Source organism: Manis javanica, chromosome 14, assembly GCF_040802235.1.
Source record: "Manis javanica isolate MJ-LG chromosome 14, MJ_LKY, whole genome shotgun sequence".
In the NCBI taxonomy this organism is placed as follows: Eukaryota; Metazoa; Chordata; class Mammalia; order Pholidota; family Manidae; genus Manis; species Manis javanica.
In genome coordinates, this window is record NC_133169.1 from 62470114 (window position 1) to 62492599 (window position 22486).

Below are 22486 nucleotides of genomic sequence, written 5' to 3' on the forward strand. Positions count from 1 at the left end.
CATATCCCCCTCTTTTTTCTTCTTAGCTTCCAACACTATCTCTTTTTTTTTTGGTATCATTAATCTATAATTACAGAAAGAACATTATGTTTACTTGGTTCCCCCCTTCACCAAGTCCCCCCACCCCCATATACCCCTTCACAGTCACTGTCCATCTGCATAGTAAGATGTGGTAAAATCACTACTTGTCTTCTCTGTGTTGTGCAACCCTCCCTGTGCCCCCCACGCACTATACATGCTAATCGTAATGCCCTCTTTCTTTTTCCCCACCCATATCCCTCCCTTCCCACCCATCGTCCCCAGTCCCTTTCCCTTTGGTAACTATTAGTCCATTCTTGGGTTCTGTGATTCTGCTGTTGTTTTGTTCCTTCAGTTTTCCTTTGTTCTTATACTCCACATATGAGTGAAATCATTTGGTACTTGTCCTTCTCTGCTTGGCTTATTTCACTGAGCATAATACCCTCTAGCTCCATCCATGTTGTTGCGAATGGTAGGATCTGTTTTTTTCTTATGGCTGCATAATATTCCATTGTGTATATGTACCACATCTTCTTTATCCATTCATCTACTGATGGACATTTAGGTTGCTTCCATATCTTGGCTATTGTAAATAATGTAGCGATAAACATAGGGGTGCATCTGTCTTTTTCAAACTGAAGTGCTGCATTCTTAGGGTAAATTCCTATAAGTGGAATTCCTGAATCAAATGGTATTTCTATTTTGAGCATTCTGAGGAACCTCCATACTGCTTTCCACAATGGATGAACATTATCACTCTGCTCAAAGCCCACGTCATCTTGATTTCTAAGAGTTTACACACTGTTCTTTTCTATTACCTCCCTAAGTGTTTACATTCCCACCAACAGTGCAGGAGGGTTCCCCTTTCTCCACAACCTCGCCAACATTTGTTGTTGTTTGTCTTTTCGATGATGGCGATCCTTACTGGTGTGAGGTGATATCTCATTGTGTTTTTAATTTGCATTTCTCTGATGATTAGTGATGTGGAGCATCTTTTCATGTGCCTGTTGGCCATCTGGATTTCTTCTTTAGAGAACTGTCTGTTCAGCTCCTCTGCCCATTTTTTAATTGGATTATTTGCTTTTTGTTTGTTGAGGCGTCTGAGCTCTTTATATATTTTGGATGTCAATCCTTTATCAGATCTGTCATTTATGAATATGTTCTCCCATACTGTAGGATACTTTTTTGTTCTATTGATGGTGTCCTTTGCTGTACAGAAGCTTTTTAGCTTGATATAGTCCCACTTGCTCATTTTTGCCTTTGTTTCCCTTGCCCAGGGAGATATGTTCATGAAGAAGTCACTCATGTTTATGTCCATGAGATTTTTGCCTATGTTTTTTTCTAAGAGTTTTATGGTTTCATGACTTATATTCAGGTCTTTGATCCATTTGGAGTTTACCTTTGTGTATGGGGTTAGACAGTGATCCACTTTCATTCTCTTACATGTAGCTGTCCAGTTTTGCTAGCACCATCTGTTGAAGAGATTTGTCATTTCCCCACTGTATGTCCGTGGCTCCTTTATCATATATTAATTGGCCATATATGTTTGGGTTAATGTCTGGAGTCTCTATTCTGCTCCACTGGTCTGTGGCTCTGTTCTTGTGCCAGTACCAAATTGTCTTGATTACTGTGACTTTGCAGTAGAGCTTGAAGTTGGGGAGCGAGATCCCCCCCACTTTATTCTTCCTTCTCAGGATTGCTTTGGCTATTCGGGGTCTTTGATGGTTCCATATGAATTTTTGAACTATTTGTTGCAGTTCATTGAAGAATGCTATTGGTAATTTGATAGGGATTGCATCAAATATGTATATTGCTTTGGGCACCAACACTATCTTTACACTATTTCATTTCTTTACCTTGATCATGTCTCCCCCCCTCCAAAATTTGTGTCTTTACTACTATATTTCTAGGAGTTCATTGAATAGTGTTAAACAAATGAATAAAGGGATTATAGATTTTTTCAACTTTATTTTCCAGCTATTGTATTTAAATATAATTCTTTCCCATTAGATTTTGAACTTTTCAGTAAGTTATTTTCCACAATGTGATGCTCTTATAGCCTTCTATACCACTTAATTTTATTGATGTTACTTTCCCTATTTTCTTGAAGCTATTAAATCATTTAACACTTTTCATCTGATCATTGCTTTGACCAAATCACCAACTTCATTTAATCTAGTCTTTATACTTTTTCAGAAAGATACATGGAACATTAAAATAGACCATTGGAATTTTGGGCATGGTTGTAGTTTATGGATTTGCTGGTCTTCATTGTAGGTATTAGGTCTGGGCCTTTTTTATTGTCAAATACCCACCTCTCAATGTCTTAAGGTTTTTCTTTGGAGCTGGTGAGATTCCCTGGAGAGAAATTATCCACTCTAGTACTTAAAAGGCGTTTAACTTTAGCTGCTGGTATTCTCAGGCCAAGTAGAAGGAAGGATATTGTATCTCACCGTTTAATAGGAAGAATTTCCTTTAATCTCTTTCAATCTGGTTTCCACATCCTCACTGGTGTCCATGTGTTTCCCAGCTCTACATCTCTCTTGTTAAATCTCTCCAAGAGGAAAATTCTGATTTTCTTCTAAGGAGGGAGAAAATTGATTTCTTATCCACAGGATAGGACAGAGAATCTGTAGCTGAGTTTCAGGGGGGCTGTTCCTCCAAAGTCCTTAATTTTTCTCTGATTCCTCAGTGTTTGTTCTCTATTTCTTCCCTGGCCAGTCTAGAGTTTGGTTAAGTCATCTAATACTAGTATATCTGCCTTCCAAATTTTATATTTAATTTCTGTAATCACCTTTCCTATTCTCTTTCCTTTTTGGCTTATGCATTTTTCTTTCTTAAATCTCTTTACTGCAATTTCAGGAGGGAGCAGAGAAAAACACATTTCAATTACTTCATTTAAAATAGTAAAATTATTTAAACAGTTTTGGTTTTGCATATGTAATGAACAATTTTTAGTATACTTTATACGTAATAATTTTCAGTTAAATTCAGAGCAATAGAATTTGGGCCATTCAGTTTCTTGTATTCCTTATTTATAAGAAGGGAGAGTTAACACAATAGAGTAGACAAAAGAAAGCAGCATGACTTAGGATATGTAAAGGCCAGGATCTGAGCTGTGAAGGTGCCATTTACTCTGTCTCTAGGCAGTTCTTCATGGTTCTGGGTCTCCATGTCCTTCCTCCTGAACTGGTTTAGGTTTAGATAAGTGGTTCCCAAGATCATTCTTAAATAGATATTTTAATTTTTATTAATATAAATAGGATTCCATTGGTTTGTGTATTTAAGCATAGATTCCATGGGATCACTCCCCAAATATGTAAGTTGATTATATTGTGCTACTACTATATTGAGATATCTGACTCCATTTTTTTATTACATGTCTTATGATGGAGTTATGACAATTTGCCTCCCTACAGCAATACTGAAAGAATTTAATCAGACTCAGCTAAGTTTTGCTGTGCTCACAGGCCCTATTGAAGTTATTATTTGTCAGATAAATATGGAAATCATTAAAGCAGGATACTTACCTAGAGATCATTGACCCAACTTTCTCCTATCACAGATGAGGAAACTTAAGACTGTGTAGTGATAAGGATTGCCCAAGATCAGTGAGATTTAATTCCATCTACGGACAAGACCCTGAACTGAATTATTCCAAATCATGACCCGATCAGGATTCTGTCACTGTTGTAGTCACTTTGTCATATTATGTTTTTGTTCCATTTCATTGCACACAGTGTTTAAATAGGTGTCACTGATGTCCACCTTTTAAATTGGCAAAGTAGCCTCATAGCTTATTAATTCTTGTAAACACTTTGTTTTTCCATTATTGAGTTCTAATTCAGTATGTTAGTCCTGAGCATCTGTTATTTTACTCCCAAAATGTAGTAAAAGGGAGCTATCAAAAATGACAAAATGTCATCATCAGAAATTTCAGATGACAGCTGAAGAAATGAGAATTCTTGTTGAAACATTAAACCTGTCCCCTTTAGATTTATCCAATTAGTTCAATTAGAACTGCAATAAAGAAATAACATTTTAGCATTTTTATTCTCCAAACTTTATTAATTGCCAATTTGATGTAGTGTAAAATGATGTCTTTACTTTAAGACCTTGTTTTATTAAGAACAAAAGGTATCTTCTTCAGGAGTCAGTATTTTCAATCATATGATAACAACTATAGTGGTTAGGGGTGGGGAGGGAGGTATTCAGTTTTATTTAAAATTAAATTTGTGATGTAATTTACCAGAGTGTAGCTCTTCTCTGTAGATAGTAATGCTCATCTGGGAGATTTCTTTCTTGCATGTTTTTAAGCAATTTGTGAATACCATCAGGAATGGCACTAAAAATGTTAGATTAGGAATTAATATGCACCAGTAAATTTACTTAATTCCATTAAATATCTGAGGTACCTAATTAGATTCTGAATGTTGGTTAAGAAGTCTACACATTTAGAAAGCATTTACATCAAAATTCTTAAATTCCTAAATATAAACTTTTATTTTTGGCCACAGGAACAGTTCTGTTGATGTATTCTGCTCTTCAAAGTTGGGGGGGGAAAAAGGCTCCCCCGCCTGGCCCCATTGGGGGCAAGGGAATTTCTCTGCCTGCCAGGACCGCCCCCCCGTGGGCAGGGGCGTTGAGACCGCGCGCTCCGCCCCTCGCCCCCGGAGCAGCCCGGCCCGGGGGCGCCGCCGCCGCCGTGCAGGGGCCGTCCCGGCGGTAGGTGCGGTGCGAGGACCCTGGCCGCCCCGCCGCGCGGCCTCCCAGGCTGAGGGCCGCGAGGTCCAGACAGGCGGAGCGGGGGACGGCACCCAGGGGCCCGGAGGCCGAGGAGGACAGGTCGACGGGCCACCCGGCTGTCGCTGGCGGAGCCCGAGCGCGACCTCCGGGATCCGACAGCGCGCCGGCCGCGGCCGGGCTCCGGGACGAGGAGCGCGAGCGTCCGCGGCACCGCCCGCCGGCCCCGAGCCCGCCCCGCGACCCACGCCGCCTTACCGGCCGGACCCCCAGTGACAGCCGCCTCTGGCCCAGCGTCGGGGAGTCCGGCCCCAGGCCGCATGCGGGGCAGCGGCCGCGCGGGAAGAGCCAAGCCGCCCGGCCGCCGCACTCGCTCCGGCGGGCCTGGCGCGCCCCCGCCGACAAACAGACCCCGCCCCCCGGGGAGCGCTGGCTCCCTCCCGGCGTCGCCGCGGCCCGTCAGCGGTCCAGCCGTGCTACCCAGGCGCGCAGCCTCTGTGGCGCCCTTGCTGTGCTCCGCTGTCAGCCCATTTTTAAGAAGCATCAGGGCAGCATCCGCTGTGCTTGTACGCTTTGGTTTTTTACCAAAAGAGTGGCTTACTTAATCTCTCGCTTCTCTACCCAAAGTTGTGGCCAGATGACAAATCTGACTGAAAAACTTGGGTCCTTTCTCTGTAGGCAAGTGTTTGCCGCCAGTGAGTAACGCGCTCCACTCTGAGGGTCCCACAGGAGGTCCTGACACATTTTTTAAGCCCTGAACCTGAGCTCAAGGGTTCCCCAAATTATCCCGATTGTCACCCGACCGCTCTGAAGGGTACAGCAATCAAATGCGGCAGCTCTTGGGTGTTTACGGAAACCATCAGCGTCACTTTCTGAGAACTGGGTGCTCCCCACAGGCAGAGCCCGGCCTGTTCTCTGTAGCGCCGCCTTCTGGCCCGTAGCATCCTCACTGCCTTCCACCCGCGTAGTCCCCTTTCTTTCGTCTTTTGAGTGCTGGCGCCCCAGTGCTGGGGACAGCAGTGACCGTTCACCTTTCAAAGCCTATCCTGTATAGACCGTATGTATGGGCTCTATCGGCACAGTTCTTTCAAGCCCTACTTTTTAAAATTCTGATATGGTAAATCTAGTAATTGCATACTTGTAAGTTAAAAACTCCAGCATTGCAGAAGGGGACGTGTCATCCTCCCTGAGTACCGGCTTCCCCTTCACAGACACAACCAAGAGTCCAGGCTCATATATATCCTCCCGGTTACCGGCTGTGCGTGTGCAAGCACATATGTATATACTCTCCACTTGGTTTACACAAGCTGTGGGATGTTATACTGCTTTTTTATTTAACAGTACATCTTAGAGATCTTTTTGTATCTACATTATAAATCCTCCTTGGTCTTTTTAACAGCCACATAATAAATGCTTCATAACATAGGTGTGCTATATTTGAGTTAACTCGATAATTATGAACTTCTAGGTTGTTAACAGTTTTTTGTTCTTGCAAACAATGCTACAATAAATGTCCTTATATAAATGGCAAAAAAAAGGGGGGGGTAATACCTCACATTGAACACTAGAGATGAAAATGGAGATCCTAGCAATCCTACTTTCATTTAAAGGTTTGCAGGCTAAGTGGTCATCTAAATAACCCAAATCATACATGAAACTTCACTAAAATGCACACAAAAAAGCTGAGTAATTATAAAATAATTTTGCATTTTGGAATTTTAGGTCAATCCCAGTAGATTACAGGACTCACAAGCTTAATATTGACACCAAAGCTATAGGACACTCTTTGAGTCTTTGCTTCTGTGATGTGTTTCAAGGGATATGATTTGAGTAAGTCCTGTCTGTTTCATTTGTATTCACCTTCGTTTTTATAGTTTAGCTACTTTCAGTTTTGTTAACAGTTCCTTTTTTTTGTCTTAGCCTTCACTGTTGTGAAGCAGCAAACTTTCTCTCCACTCTTAAAAAGAAGTGACTTTTCACTAACATTACGCATCTTATCAAATGGCCTAACAGAAATCTTAGATTAAAAGGGTCAAGGGAAGCAGAAGAAAGACTTCATAGCTGCTACAACTTATCCATGCTCAGTGTAATTTCACATACTGTTCAGTAGCTTTTCTTTCTCCAGTTTTTAGGGTTTCTTAAATCTCTCTTTTCCAAAATACAGAAGGATTGTTCTGAGTTAACAGGGAACTTTTCCCTTTGTATATCAACTATTTTTGCCAGGGAAGGCACCTTTTTCCTGAGGGTAATGCAGGTGGGTGTCTATACTGACAGAGGAAGACAGATTGTGGAAGGTTTTTAACTACCTTCTATCAGGTATGTTTCACTGGCAAAATAATACTTAATGTATGCTTGTTTCTGGTGATAATTGTAATATGATCTCAAGATAACATTCAAAACCTCAGAATAAATTAAGGAAAAGCGTTATAGCTAGCATAATTTTACAAACGTATGAAAAATTAACTGAGGATATTCATGTTATATTTAAATCAATGGAAAAGGTAGAATTGATTAAAAAATACACACAAATTATAGTAGGAAAAAAACCCCTAGAAAATGCTCATAGTTTCTTTGTCCCAAGTTGGTATGTTTTCTCCTTTAAGAATTAGATCTTTGGCCACTAACTTTGTTTTTGTGCTAAAATTAGGAACATAATTAGATTATGTCCTGGTTTGATTTCTATCCTGGGAATAAATTTACCACAGAGTGTGTTTGTGGCGTTTGATAAAGGTATTTTTATTATATAGTTTGTTGGTTCATATTAAGTTCTCACCTCAGAATCTGCCTTCTTTTTATAAGGAAATTCTGTTTGTATGCAAATTTCTTTGGGACTGTGTGTTGGATAGACACTTAAAACATGCGTCAATCCCCTTAAGGTAATAGCCTGTGAGGTTTAGACTGCCCATTCTTGGTACAGAATCTAAAGGAGATGTTTGCATTTTGCTCATTGCATTTTGCTCAGTGTCGTGCTTTTCTGCATTTGTTTCCTTCTTTGCTTGTACTTTTCACCCTTTTTGCATAGTTAAACCTACAAATCTGGTAAAAGAAAAAAAAGCTCCGCCAAGATTTTCCAAGTTTACCAGGATTATGTTTACTAAAATAATACTTCATTCAAAATTGGCAAATTACTTCTGCCTTTCAATATATCCAGCAGCACCCAGTTTCACTGAATTTGGGGACGTATGTTCACAGCATTGCATTTCAGCAGTACTAAGATAAAAATGGCATTACGGGGTTTGTCCAATGATGCTGCCCATCAGTTCAGGCGAAGTTCCAGTTGATTTAATGCATATATTAAACCACCTGTGTGCATTTTATAGGAATTCTAACTTATAAAATGAGTAACTTACTAATAGAAGAAAGTAGGGCTCAATATATACTTCTAAATTGCAGGCTCAATAGGGAAAAAATTCAGAAAAGACTAAGTGTTGACGTCATCAGGGAAAACTTCACTTAGACATTGTAGCTTAACTTAAAGAAATGGAAGAACATGGTAAAGACAAGAGAAAGGAAATATTTGAACAAATCATACCAGCAGGGGGATTGCTCTACACTGAAAGGGTATCTAGCCACGACCCTCCTTACCCAGAACGACTCAGGAGTCACAGGCAGTAAGACCTTCTTGGCAGTAAGAATGATGGAGAAGAATTACACGAAGAAAGGTTCACAGTCTTTCCTCTGAGGAAGTGATAGTGGTGACGACTTCTTCATTATGAACTCAGGAAAGTGGTTGCCATTCTTCAGTTAAGGAACAAAAAAAATAAACCCACAAAGGGTTATCTGAAAAAGATGTACGTGAACTCTATGCCAATGTAAGAAATGACAAAAACAACAACAGAAGCCAGGAAGGAATCAGTGTTCTTCCGTTCTTTATTTGAATATAGAAAACTCTAGAAGCAATTACAGAGAGCAGACTCTGAAACTCCATGTTTTCAGCACTATGAATCAAGAAATCAGTTTCTTTAAAACTAAAACACAGCAATTGAAGCTGCCTGGCATCCTTCAAGGGAAACAAGAGGTGAAAACATAAGCAATCTACAATTATTGCTTCAGGGGAGAAATTTGCATCAGTGATGGATTAGTAAGTTCTTTTTGTGAACATTTCCATCTTAAACATCCCTTGTCTTTTTGTTTTGTTTCTAAACTAGCCTATTATTTAAACATGCATTTGAGTAAATCTCTGTGGAGGTGTTATAAGAAATAAGGTGTTTTTGTTTCTTTCCTTTTATATGTTTGTTCAAGTTATGTTTACCTAAACCTTTTACAAGTCAAGTATATATGCAAACTGATTTTCAATAATATGCTCCAGAATGTTTTCTCTATGAAATAATTTGGGGACTATACTTGCCTCATATTTCTCATTTGTGCTAATCATGAAGTGTAGTTCACTGCTTCAGCTCTGCTTTTTTGCCTTGAAATTAAATGTTGAGATACATTTAATAATAGAAAATTATGAGGCAATTGTAGCTATTTAAAAGAGATCATCTTTGTTAAAGGTTATTCTTGTTAACTAGGATAGAAACTTATTATGGGTATGCAGATAATGGATTATACAAATAAAAATTAATTTATTATACTTTAAAAAGTAAGACAAAATGAAGTAAAATAGAACCTCAAGAAATCTCAAATAGTGGCACTAGACATCTAGCACTTATGCCTCTGCTAAAAGATGTATGTTTGCATATCATCTGTTGGTGAGTAACTGCTTCCTCTTGTGGTGACTGAGTTAGTTTATTAAAAACTTGTGGAACATTACTTTTTCTTATTATGCAGACTCCCATAAAGAAACTTAACTACAGGTAATTTGACAAAATGAAATGGTAAATATCCTTTTATCACCATGGGAAGAGATGTTTTTATCACCACAGTTAGTAAAAGACAGCCATTCCCAGAAAACATCACTTTTTGCACCTAATTGGTCAGCACACACAATTTAAAGTGCAAATTTAAAGTAAATTTAAATGAAGAAAACAGTGACATATTCATCAAAGCAGCACAATGCCAATTTTCAGGAGAATTTTAGAAAGAAATTATTTCATAAGATTGTCAAAAGCAAGTAAGAATTGCCATCTTGGCCTAATAACCGAGAACAAGGAAAGGAAATTGACCAAAATGACTCACATTAAGATTAAGTAGGATGTGAAAATATTTTAACAGAATAAGTACTGAAGGTACATTAGCTATTTCAAATATCTTTACATTAGTTTTACCAAATTTGCTTTGCTAAACTCTTAAATTTGCATTTGACTTAGATTTGTCATTTCTTATATCCATCTTACGTGAAAATACTCAGTATGCAATAAACTCTTGATATATGTGTATCCTCTTTATAGATACATGGATGAGAGTTACTAACCACCCATGAAGGGTATTCAGACTTTTATCCCTTAATCTTCAACTCTGTAGGATTGCCAGCCATCACTTTAATATGCAGGTTGGGACAAAGAAAGTTCAACTTGCTTGCCTAATATCCAATAGGTACTAAGTGACACATTTGGGATTCACGCTGAGAGCTTTCTCCCAAGTCCGTGCTCTTAAACTACTCTGAGTTACATTTATAAATCTGACTCAAGCCAGGTTATCATAGGATTAATCTCACTTGTCTCTTTCCTTTCAAGCTACACATTCAATATGGAGTTATGATGGAGTTCAAAAGAAGATCAAAGGAAGGGTTTGGGATATCAGCCCCCTCGTGTTTTCTTTGCTTATCTGACCTACTATTCTACCTTCTACCAGTTGTCAGATACAGAGGCTAAGTGGCCAAAAAACAAGAAGGTAACTCACAGCCGACTTTTCATGTCCTGTTTTTCTTCCTTGTACTCAGCCTCACACTTTTCTTTGGACAGCTTTACTTTAATAGAGAGACTTGGTAGAAATTGGATGTTAACAGTAGGTTGTGAAGTCTGTTATCTAAGCTTACCTCATGAGAGCCAGCATCGAGCAGACATTATTTTGGTCAGTGTTTTGACCTTTACACAGTGTGCTGTTTGGGAATGTTTAAAAGTGAAGCATTATTAAAAATTCCATGCCTGGTTTATGACATCAGGATTTCCACTGACATAGAAACCTGATAAGAAATGAGTTTAGTAAGATTATACACTGTATAATTAAGAGCAGCATTCACAACAGAACACAGTTTCTCTAGGTCCAGGAAAGACCATTTTCATTTCATTTTGTCTTAGTTTAGTAGCAAGACTCCACATTCACTAGTCATATGGTCAAGAGGATTGCTTAACAGTCTGAAACTTTCTCAACCTTTCTTCTATATAAAATATGAAATATCCAGTTTTTTGAATTTTAAGTTTTAAAGCTAAAATATTTTGTTAGAGTACATACATGTTCTATTATGAGATTCATTGTTTCTTTAGCTAATGTAAATTAACCAATTAAAGCCAGAGAAGAGCTCAACATACTTGTGATTATCTGAATTCATTCACCTTTATTCCAGGTGTCTACTTAAATTTCAGGTGTCTACTACTGTTGCTAATGGTAGAGATATACCAATGCACAAGGTAGGTCATGGAGCCAGCCTTTAGAGGGTTTACATATTGGTGGACGTCTTGTTTCCTGGGGACTTTTTTTCCATTAAAATTTTAGTAGTAAGCAATTTATCATTGACTCAGCCCAACTTTGTATATACTTGTAATTGTCCATTTAGAACTCATGTCATGGCCTAAGTGACTACTAAATGTTAAAGGGCCGAGGTCAGAAAAAAATCTTGACCCTGTGAGAATGTCTTCATGGAAAGGAATCTCATTGGGCAGTCATAGTTAAATAATTATATGTATTTTACTCTCATTGGATGGGGTACCACACTGAGTCAGTAATGTTACTGAATGTGTTTCTGTGCTTTCATAGGTCATTTTTGAAGTTATTTTACATAAATATAATCAGCTATCACATAAATTCCACCTTGTACTTATAAGAGGACAATCAAAAGTACTAATCAAGACTAGTAGATTCCTTTAAAAATCAGAAACTTTCAAAGATGTGATGACAATACTAAGAAAAATACTTCTAAAGGAGGGGGTACTCAAGGAATGCTAAACTGATTATCCAAAGTTTTCAAGCTATTTTCCTCAGATTACATTATTGAACTTTAGTATGAATTTAGTGTTTTTATATAAGTAATACATATTAAAATGGAACCCAAAAGTTCTTAAGAGTTATATTTCAAAATTACTCCAAATTACTCAAATATAACCATTTTTGACATTTGGTTGGATGTCTTCCTAGTTGAACACCCATAGCTGTGCCTAAATACAAAGAGAAGGAAAAATTAATAGTTGGGTGTAAAAAAGGAATGGAGTATAGAAAGAGGAACAAAAAGTTATTTTTCAGAAACTGAATCATACTGCAGTTATTTAATTAAAATACTAAGCTTAATTATACTTGAATTTATCTGAAAAAAATAGGAATGAAGCTAAGAGTGTTGAACTTTAAATATTTCATAGAAGTTTATTAATACTTAAAATACCCCTTATGATTAAGAGTAACAGAAAACAGATGGGTATAATTTTAAGTTTCATTTTTATGTGGTGTCAATGCAATCCTGCCATTATGGATGAAGCAAGCACATTTTTCTCTACCTCCTTTCTCCCTGGCTCCTACTTTGTGCAGCTGTTTCTACTTTGTAAAAATGTCTAAAATCTGTACTCTCCTCTGTGATCATTATCTCTGTACTTGGGTTTTATTTTGGTATTGAAATCTCTTCAGTGCTCCTCTGGTCATTTTACCATATTCACAGTATAGGACGGATTTTTAAAAATCACCTCTTGATTGCCTGGATTTCATTGTCAAGTTTTTTGGAGGCATTTTCAAGTAAGGCTCATTCTGGATGCTATAAGGCTGAGAATTCTGTTGCTCTTAAAACTTTATGGTTACTCATGCTTGGCTTTTATTTAACTTCTGAGGACCCACTACCATGCGTGACTCGGGATACAGAGATGTATACATTGAAATTCCTGACTTGGAGAACTTTAAAGCTGACTGATAAACCATACACTGTACTGAATACAATAACAATTAAGCCCCCATTGTTGTGTGTTTGAGGCAGGAACACTGAGTGAGCAAAAGTACAGAGATGACAAACGTGGTGCACAGGGAACTTTATATTTTAGATAGTGTTGTGCACAGGGAAAGACAGAAAAGGATGACAAAGTCTAGAGCAGGGGACCTAGATTGGCCCTTGAGGTCCCGAGATCCAAACTGTCTTCATAGGAATTAGTGCAAAGCAGTTGAGTCAATTCCATCTCCACCCTCAGGTACTTATTGTCAATATTGTACTGTATTTTGGCAGGAAGCATTGCATTTGTGCTTTGTTTCTGTTTCTTTTCCATTCATGTTTTGAGTTGGCTCTATGGCAGCAGAGTTAAGTGACTTTTTCAGGAATGACTCTTGTAACAATTTTTTTTTATGCACATTTGACAATTTCTGCCAGTTGCTTTTACACTTGAAAACAAGTTGTCTGCAGATCATACTGCAGTATTACACCTTCTTTTTCTCAGCATCTGCAGATACTCTACTATTTTCAAGCAATATATGTTGCTTTATGGAAGAGTAAAGCCAGCTTGATGTTTAGCACTTGCCATGAATTGCTTTTCCTCTTAGGATACCTGAATAATTTTGTTTGTTTTATCCTTTTAGGAAAAAAAAGTAACTGCAATTTAGGAATTTATGGTTACAGGTCTTCATTGTAAGGGGTGTTTTACTGTGGCATACCTTGCATACTTGTCTGGTTTATTGGCTAACCTTTTTATTGTTACGTTACATCATTTCACCTTTCTTTTTTTATCTGTCTTCTCATTGTGTATTTGTCCTTCCCTTTATAACTGTTCTCAAGTGGATATGTCAGTTTTTCAGTTGGAAGATTTATTCTGTTATTCTGTTTCTTTCTGGTCTTAAGTTGTTTATTTATCCTGTTTTGACCTTGTTTACATTTTTATTTCCCCTCTGCTTTCCATTTTTATTTCTTTGCTTTGGCTTGTCATCTTGTCTTGACGCCCTTGTTGTACGAAAGCCAGTTGCCAGTTCTATGGCATGAAGAATTCTAATGTACTTCTTTGTCTATTCCTTGGGTTACATTTTTCAAACAGGGTTTTTTTTTTCTTTATTTCATTCAACTTTGTTTTCCTCAGCATGTTTACCTAGTTGCTATGCTCTCTTTTTTTCCTATTGCTCTTGTTTAATTAGGGATTTCCATTCTCACTCAGCCTACTGTATTTTACTGCTGGTGAATTTACTTTGACACTCTCTGTGCTTGTCTTGGTGTGGGAGCTGAGAAAAAAATCTCTTTCCACTCACCCCCTTGGAAAAGAAGTCAACCTCCTCATCCCTGGAACCTGTGAATATGTTACTGCAAGTGTCAAAAGAGCCTTTTTGGGTGGGATTTATTTCAAGGTTTTGAAAAGGGCAGATTATCCTGGATTGCCTGTGTGGGAATGATGTAATCACAAGAGTCCTTATGGGAGGAGGTAGTGGGGGGAGAGAGAGAGAGAGAGAGAGAGAGAGAGAGAGAGAGAGAGAGAGAGGCCATGTGACAGTGGAAGTGGATGTTGTAGTGATGTATGCTAAAGATGAAGGAAATGAAGGTGTGCCAGCAATGTAGGTAGCCTCTAGAACCTGGAAAAGGGAACAGATTCACCCCTACAGCCTCCAGGTGGGAGCAGTTCTGCTAACATCTTGATTTTAGGCAGTAAGACCCATAATGGAGTTATGATCTCCAGAACTGCAAAATAAGAAATCTGTATTTAAAGCCACTTACACAGTGGTAATCTGCTGTAACAGCAATAGGAAGCTCATAGGGTATCTTTATAATAATCCTTTCTCTTAGTTCTAGACCTAATCTGAACCATTTTATTTTGAGAAATAACTTTAGTTAATTATTGACTACTAATTTAAGAATTCTCCTTAGTCACTAGCTTATGGTTATTTCATTGATTTATATTTTCTTTTTGTTCCTGATCTCCAATTCCTTCTTGATGCCCTGCCCTATAGGCATATAGTATAATGGGCTTGGCTTTTATTCTTGGAAATGTATTCTGTTATATTTATCAACCATATGTTGCTTATTCATTCTTTTTGAGTTAAAAACTAAAATGCCACTTCCCTTCCATTATAAATAATGCTATGAATATCACCCTTGTAAAGATCACGTTTTAGAATGAGATAATAGGTTCATAGGTTATATGTATATTTAATTTAATTTAATGTTGGCTAATTATTCTCCAACACAGCTACATAGGTCGATACTTCATTTTATATCATGAAGGTTCCTTTTTTAATCCATATCCTTACAATTATTTATATAGGATGATCTAATTTTTACCAATTTGGTATGTGTAAAATAATATCTAATTTTTGGTTTGGGTTTTTCCAATAGCTGACAAGGCTGAGACTATCTTGGGAAATGTGCCTACTGTTTAGTGGCTGCAAGAGTCCGAGCCCATGTGCATGGAACAGAGTGAGGCAGGACCTACTTGAGGTAAAGAAGGCTGAAGCTGGCTGGATCATGGCCTGGCTGTAGAGCAACTGCTCAGTTTGAAGGAAATACATATTGCCCCTCAGGGAGCAGACAGTCAGTGGGAAGGTGGAAGTAGAATGGAGCTAACTAGAGTTCAAACCCTGTGCAGAGCCCATTGGTTTCCAGGAGACCGGGGCCTAGAACAGAAGGCAGGGAATGAAGCCTTCATGCTTGACGAGCTCAGGATTCATGATGAGGGCCATGGGATGTAAAGCCAGGGGCTTCCTCTTTCCCTGAAGGCTCTGGGGAAGTGATGGGGAAGAGAGTTTCAAAAGAGACAGTGGGTTGTTGAAATACATGAGCCTGTTTCCTATAGTGGGGAAAATTCAATAAATGCTGGAGCTGTGTGGAATCACAAGGTGTTTACAAACCCACTATACACATACACCTCACATATCAGTTATATGTACATGTTATATGGTACTGCTAAGATATGGCAGTTACCATGTTGTATGGGGCAGGAAGGTTCTAAGCCTGATTCAGGTAATGCCTTATTCTCACCCTTGGGGAGATTTAGTAATGTGGTTACACTAGGTACATAAAGTAATTATCTTTCCTTTAATCTACATCATTGGTTCCCAAATTTTGATATGAAGTGCAAGATAAAAACTCAAGTTGATAAGAGTTTGTGTTGGGTAAAAGCCCCCCCACCCCCCATCAGTGGTCTGCTCTGATGCACGTGTCAGAATGCTCCGGAACCCTGTGTCACATCATAATGGCCCTCCTGGTGTACTTAAGCACCGGCCAGGCCAGTGAGTGACTGAGTGCGGAGAGAGCCTCTCTAGTTGCTTGTTGTTCTTGGATAGTGAGTGTGGAGAGCCTTTCCAGTTGCTTGTTGGTGGATATACTGACTTCACTCTTCACTGCCATCACTCGAACCTCTGGCAGCAGAGCTCCGGGGAGGAAGGCTCACTTCTCTGAAGTGTTCAACCATGAAGCACAAAAGGAAAAGGAAACATCTTGAAACCACACGTTCCCCCAAAGCTGCCAGGATGTCAGGAGGTGTGTCAGTGATATTCTCTGAGCATTGGGGATCTAAAAATTGTTTTCTAAAGAAAAAGAGCAAGGATTCCTACTTATGGGAGAGAAAGGGCAGGAAGGCGGGAGGGAGGAGAAGTGTGAGTGCACCGGTCTTTCTAAGGGATCCTATCATCTGAGGGTCAAGAGCAGGTTCCTGTGACTAGGTCCTTGTCTCTGTGGCATAGGACCTGTGTTCCCTACATCGTGCCGCTCTGGGTTCCTGTATCACAGATGTAGTGCTCGATTAGTATGTCTTTTCTTATATAATGTATTTCCCTTTATTTGTTTTTTTACAAAACTGAAGGCATTTGTTAAGTAAGTGGATATTGTTATACGTTTTCCAATAATACTTGTTCCAGTTTATGAAGAATGTGTAGCTCATAGAGGTAAGTAAATATTTAGGAAAAAAGTTTGGGAACCTAAAATTGGAGGTGCAGGGATGAGAGTGTGAAGTCAGATAGAAAATGACTCGATTTCTTAGATTGTCTCCAACATGAAGACCTTTCTTTCATTGTCTCAGAGCATAGAGATATAAATGTGAGGCTCCTTTATGAAATGTACATAAAAAACCAGCAGGGCACACACACATGCACTTGCACACATATGTACATACAATACCATTTAACCACAATGGTTGAATTGAGAAGGTTCGGTTCTTTCTAGAAAAAGTGGGAAACTGAAATAGTTGTGGTGACTGTGAGGTTTAAAAAGTAAACAAGTCCTTTGAGGAAGAGCCAGTGCTCAGCAGTGGGAGGGGACAGATCAGGACCAGAACTGAGGGTCCCAGTGGTGGCTTATGAAGGGAGCATGACATTTGGATTTCAGCATACCCCAGTGGGGCCTTGGAGGGAGGCTTGGGAAGTGAGTCTGTCTTCAATTCAGCTTCAATACAAATAGCGCGTGTTCAGAGATATTTTTTGTGTAAACTATGAAACATGTAAGGCGCATTCACACCAATTTGCACATAACACACATGTAGCATAAATAACCAAAGGGGAAGACAGTAATTTCTAACGTAATGGCTTTCTTAATATGTACCAGGTCCAATTATTTGCTTCTCAAAACTCATTATATCACTAACTTAGTAGATTCATTAGTTGGAGTCCTTTAGGCCTTAGTAAATAATACACAAAGGAATGTATCTACTTCTTATGTAACAATTAGTGTATGTGAAGGAACAGGGCAAGCCTCCCTGCTGATAAAAACGTTTTATCATTAACAGTTAGCTTTCAAATAGACCCCAGGTTATCAACATGCCAGTTAGATGGAAAAGGGAAGAACATGGCAGGGCACAGAGGAGGACTTCATGCCTATGCCTGGTTGGGGCACGTGTCCTGGCCACTCATTTCCCACTGCAGAAAACTTAGTCACATGGTCAGGACTACCGTAGCTCCGGAGGAAGGGCATTCCAGGCCCAGGGCCTCGGCCCCCTCTGAAACCGGTGAAACCAAGACAAGTCCAGGAAGAGGGCAGGTTGGGAGAAGGCTTTTCTTCTTTGTAGTCACTGGCAGTTCATGCTTCCCAGCCTGGCACACACTCCGCTGCCCCACCTGTTCTGTAGATGGTCTTACTCACCATGGTGTGGGCTGAGAGCGAGAAGGGGCTGAGGAGGAGCCAGGCGGGGAGACAGGGCAATGCGATGGCCCAGGCTCAGAACTGAGTCCCTTCCCTCAGCAGGGCCATAAATGACTCCTTGTCCAAGAACTGCCCAGGGTGTTCGCTTCCAATCCAGGGGCAGAAAAGTATCATGTGGGTGTGTCTGCCTCCTTTGAAAGAATTTTTAAAAGATCTGAATAGGGAGGCTAAGAGTCTTGGAGAAATACAGAAATACATTCCCACAAGAGAAGTCCGGAGCAAGTGTGTAAAATCTTCATTAGAGCATCTCCAGCACCATGGCTGCTGCCCAGGAATTCCCTGCAAAAATGCTGTATCTCTACCCCTCTCTATATTTATATTGACATCCCTATCTTTCCATACAATATAGATACGAATCTAGATAGATAGACAGACATGCAGAATTCTTTTAAAACTTGTACACCCATGCTCTCTAATTATATAATTTCCCATGAGGACAAAGGAGCTAATAGCCAATTTTAGTCACTAGTTTTTGATATTCTATATACATCTTTAGAAATATCACACACAAGATTCCCAAAACACTGACATCTACTACACACAATTTTCGTAATTGTTGTTTCCTTGTATTTGGGAGCAAGTGAGGTTTCAAATGCTTAATTTCATGGGGGGTTTCAATGCCCAACATGATTGTTCAGTCAACATATCTTTTGGAATGGATACAGGTCACAGAAAGTGCTTCATCTGTTTTTTTATATTCCTTCCTCAGAATTCGAGAAGACTCAAGGGGATTCTCCTGAGCCGGAGGCACACGTGGTGGTCGGAGACTGCAGTCACACACCAGAACAGTCCTCGGCCTCTGAGTATTTCTCCTGCGTGTCATCTCCAGGACAGCTTCGTGCTGCTGCTGAGGACATTAAGGAAGATCACAAAGGTTGGGCAGGATGAGTAGCTGGGGTGGCTCAGCCCAATCCCTGCTTATCTCACTTTCCCTTCTAAAATAGGAAAGGGCTTCAGGGCAGAGGAACTAAGACTGAAGCCTCTGTGGAGGGACAAATTTGGGGTGTGCTTTCAAGGATAGGACAGTTCCCCATGTGAACACTGGGACAGCTGTGAGATAGTGGGCTGTGCTGGTAACAGTGTGGGAATTCAGTTACCACCTCTTCCCTCAGGTCAGCACAAACTCACACACACATGCACGCATGCCAGCACACGCACACACACACACACACACACACACCCTATATTCCTCCATACCAGGTACAGCTGCATTATTCCTTTTCACTTTCTCTCATGTGCACAAGCCTTCATTCCAGATGCGTCTTTCCCATTCTCTACAAGTGTTACACAGATACACACTTGCGCCTTCCCTCCTCATGCAATCATTCTCAGACTCTGCTGTCTACAGACTAACCCATAAATAATGTACACCCTTTCACACACGTAGCTTGTTTTAGTTCCCTCAGAGCCAGTGTATGCGCTCAAAAACTCCTAATGCCTTGATGGGAATGCACTTTCATGTGCAGTCTTTCTTTTCCACCTACTACCTCACCCATAAAACCTTCAGCCCAAAGCCTTCAGCCCTTCAGAGAGCTGCGCTTCTGGGGAACCCCGGCACACTTCCTCCAACACACTCCGTCTTAACTGTTTCACAATAAGTACATGTACCATCCCTGTTCACGTGTATTGTCTCACCACACACACATGTACACAGTCATTCACCACCCCCTTACCTATGTGAGAAATACTCACCAGGTATGTCCCAGAACATGCATAGACCTCCACACCCTCATTCCCACAGAATCATACCACACACATACCTCAGATAAAATATACCACACATGGCATTCATTGACTTCACATACATATGTACCTGGGGGGCCATGTGCCCACATAGAATATTCTCAAGACCATCACAACTCCTACACACTTCACACACTTACTCTAGTTTTCTTGTTTGAAACTTCTTTTCCCAGGAATCACCCAGTTACCTGAAGATGTTCCTCATGTTGGGGCCCTTGAGATGACTCCGCCCCAGGTCTGGGAGGAACGGGAAGCTTCCTCCTCCTCCTCCTCTCCAGTCCCTGTGAGTCAGCAGGGTGGGTCCTCTCTGTCCCCACAACATGTGGGCACAGCACCCATCAGGGAAATTTATTACAGGCGTGTCTTTCTGAAAAGAGATGTGACTGTCTGGTGGGGTGGGGTGGAAGTGTTGGAGCCCGCCTCAAGAAAGACCAGAATGGTGCCATGTATTTTTTCTCAAGTGGCCCAAACAATATCTGGGGTCTTTTTAACAGCAAAAAGTCAGACTGCAGTTTTTCTGAGAAGACCCTCTTATGTGTCTGCACCAAAACACCTCACTGACAAGGAGTTCAGCTCAGATAACAATGCCCTGCAGGGGAGGGAGCCGGCTGACAGTGCAGGGGAGCCTCCAGCCCAGGAGGAGGGCTCCAGGGCCAAGACACCCAAGGGGCTGGGGACCCTGGACAGCGGCTTCAGGTGCCTGGGCTGCTGCCTGGTTTTCCACAGCTTGGAGGTCCTGCAGGCGCACGTGGAAAATGCGGCCCATGAGCGCTTCAGCTGCCATGTTTTCAACCATGCCTTTGCTCAGATGCTCAGCAAGCACAAGAAGAGAGCCTGAGAACTGGGAGGAGAAAATCAGGATGAGAACGTTTACCTGCCAGACCAAAAACGTTCTCGCAGTAACACATCCTCCTGCAAGTAAACAGACATTTCAGGCCCCAGAAAAGTGAAAGTGAAGCAGGCCAGCCTCTACTGAGCCACTACTACTGGCCCTTTCACCACCTCTTTTTTGAAGGACTTGGCTGTTTTAGCTGTTACTTTAATTGATTACGCATCCTTATTATCCCTTCAATAAATCATTGTTTTGCCTCAATTAGCCAGACATTTACTGTTGTTTGTAATCTAATGTATTTTAACGGATGCAAATTAGCTTTAACATGATAATTTCTTTCTTTTTAATCATTGAAATGGTATAGGGTAGAAAGGAGTAGCACACTATAGTCCTCTGAGTTTGTACTGAAACAAGGGGTATATACTTACACTTGGTATGTATACTTTGTTATTGATTAGTTACAAAGCTGTGTTGAAAAGGTTTACATATGTATACAAAATAACTGGACTTCAATAGAGTAGACCTGGGCTTAAATTCTTTACCAACTCTTAGCAGTTTTGCACACTTTTGTGTCAGTGCTCTCGTCTTCAAAGAGGAGAGCATGTTACCTAAAATAATGGGAATTGTGAAGGTAACAGACACAGGTAAAGATATTTCTCCCATGCATAAATGGAGGCTGGCATAAATGGAGGCTGAAAATAATTTCTCATTTCTTTTTGAGATTTGTTTTCCTTATCTCTGAGAATCAGCAGTTTGATTATGATGTGTCTGCTTGGGGTCTTTAATTTTTTTAGTTTATATTATTTAAGATTTGCTGAACTTGAAAACTCTTTTAGATGTTGACATAAACTCACGAGAAGTTGCAGAAACCCCTTGAGGTAGCTCCCCCACTGTGATCACAGTGCATTATTCTAACAAGGAAGTTGATTGGAACAACACCATAGGCCAGACTACAGACCTTCCTCAGATTTCACTACTATGGCAGGTGTCATTCTGCTTATGTTTTTATGTATATTTCTATGACATTTTACCATGTATAGATTTATATGCCCATCATTGCAATCAAGATAAAGAGATGTTGTTTCCTCAAAGCCAATCCCTCATGTGGCTCTTGTTACATCGGTCCTTCCTTTCCCTAACTCTTGGTGACCACTTACCTACTCCCCATCTCTATTTTTCTTCTCACATCAAGAATTTTATATAAATAGAGTCAATTAGTATATAAACTTGTGAGATTTTTACATTTTTTTATTTCAAACGTAACCCTTAAGACCCAGCCAGGTTGTTGCATATATTGATAGTCTCTTACTTTTATTGCTGAGTATTCCATTTCATGATGTAGAACAGTTCAGCGTATCATATATTCAAAGGCCTTATGCTGTTTGGCATGATTTTTGATTATAGGTAAAGCTGTGACATTAGTGTTGAGGTTTTTTTGATAAATTGTTTTCGTCTTTTTCATACAAATACTTAAGAGTGTTAGTGTTTGGTCATATGGTAAGAATGTATCTTCCTTAAAAACTCACCAGCTTCCATAATGACCTTACCATTTTTGTATTCTCACTGATGTATGAGTAATTCTGTTTGCCTGCATCCTCACCAGTATGTGATTGTGTGAGTGTTTTTAAGCCATTCTAACAGAACGCAGAAGTGTTTTGTGTGGTTTTAACGTGCATTTCCTTAATGACTAGTTTTGCTAAGCATGTTTTTCTGTACTTGTCATTTGCATATTTCCTTTCTGAGTTGTCTGTTTAAGTTTTTTGCCCATCTATTAGTTGGGTTGCTTATTATTGATAGAGCTCTTTATATGTTCTGGATATGAATTATTTGTTGTATATGTAATTTGAAGATATTTTCTCCCAGTTAGTGGCTTGTTGTTCTCATTCTCTTGACATGGTCATACACAGAACAAATGTTTTTAATTTTTATGAACCAGACATACCAGCTGTTTTCCTTTATGGAGACTGCCTTTG

At 39.8% G+C, this 22486-nt stretch overlaps 1 protein-coding gene and 1 long non-coding RNA gene across 10 annotated transcripts in view; both read right to left on the minus strand.

Moving 5' to 3' along the window:
* Positions 1-14200, minus strand: part of LOC118972007 (uncharacterized) — an 86845-nt gene extending 72645 nt beyond the window's left edge. For 8 of the 9 annotated variants that reach the window (XR_012125268.1, XR_012125263.1, XR_012125262.1 and 5 more), the window contains exon 1: positions 5020-14200. Coding sequence is in view for 1 of the 9 variants with exons in the window: in XM_073222004.1 (XP_073078105.1) it covers positions 5020-5305 (286 nt within the window). In the remaining 8 variants the exon portion in view is untranslated. The remainder of the gene's footprint in view (positions 1-5019) is intronic. The other variant, XM_073222004.1, reaches the window with a different exon arrangement.
* A 4282-nt stretch (positions 14201-18482) lies between these two features.
* Positions 18483-19915, minus strand: LOC140846253 (uncharacterized). The gene is made up of 2 exons (XR_012125269.1): positions 19822-19915; positions 18483-18785 (listed from the first exon to the last, which is right to left on the minus strand). It is a non-coding gene; the product is annotated as an uncharacterized lncRNA (long non-coding RNA).
* Positions 19916-22486: the final 2571 nt, after the last annotated feature.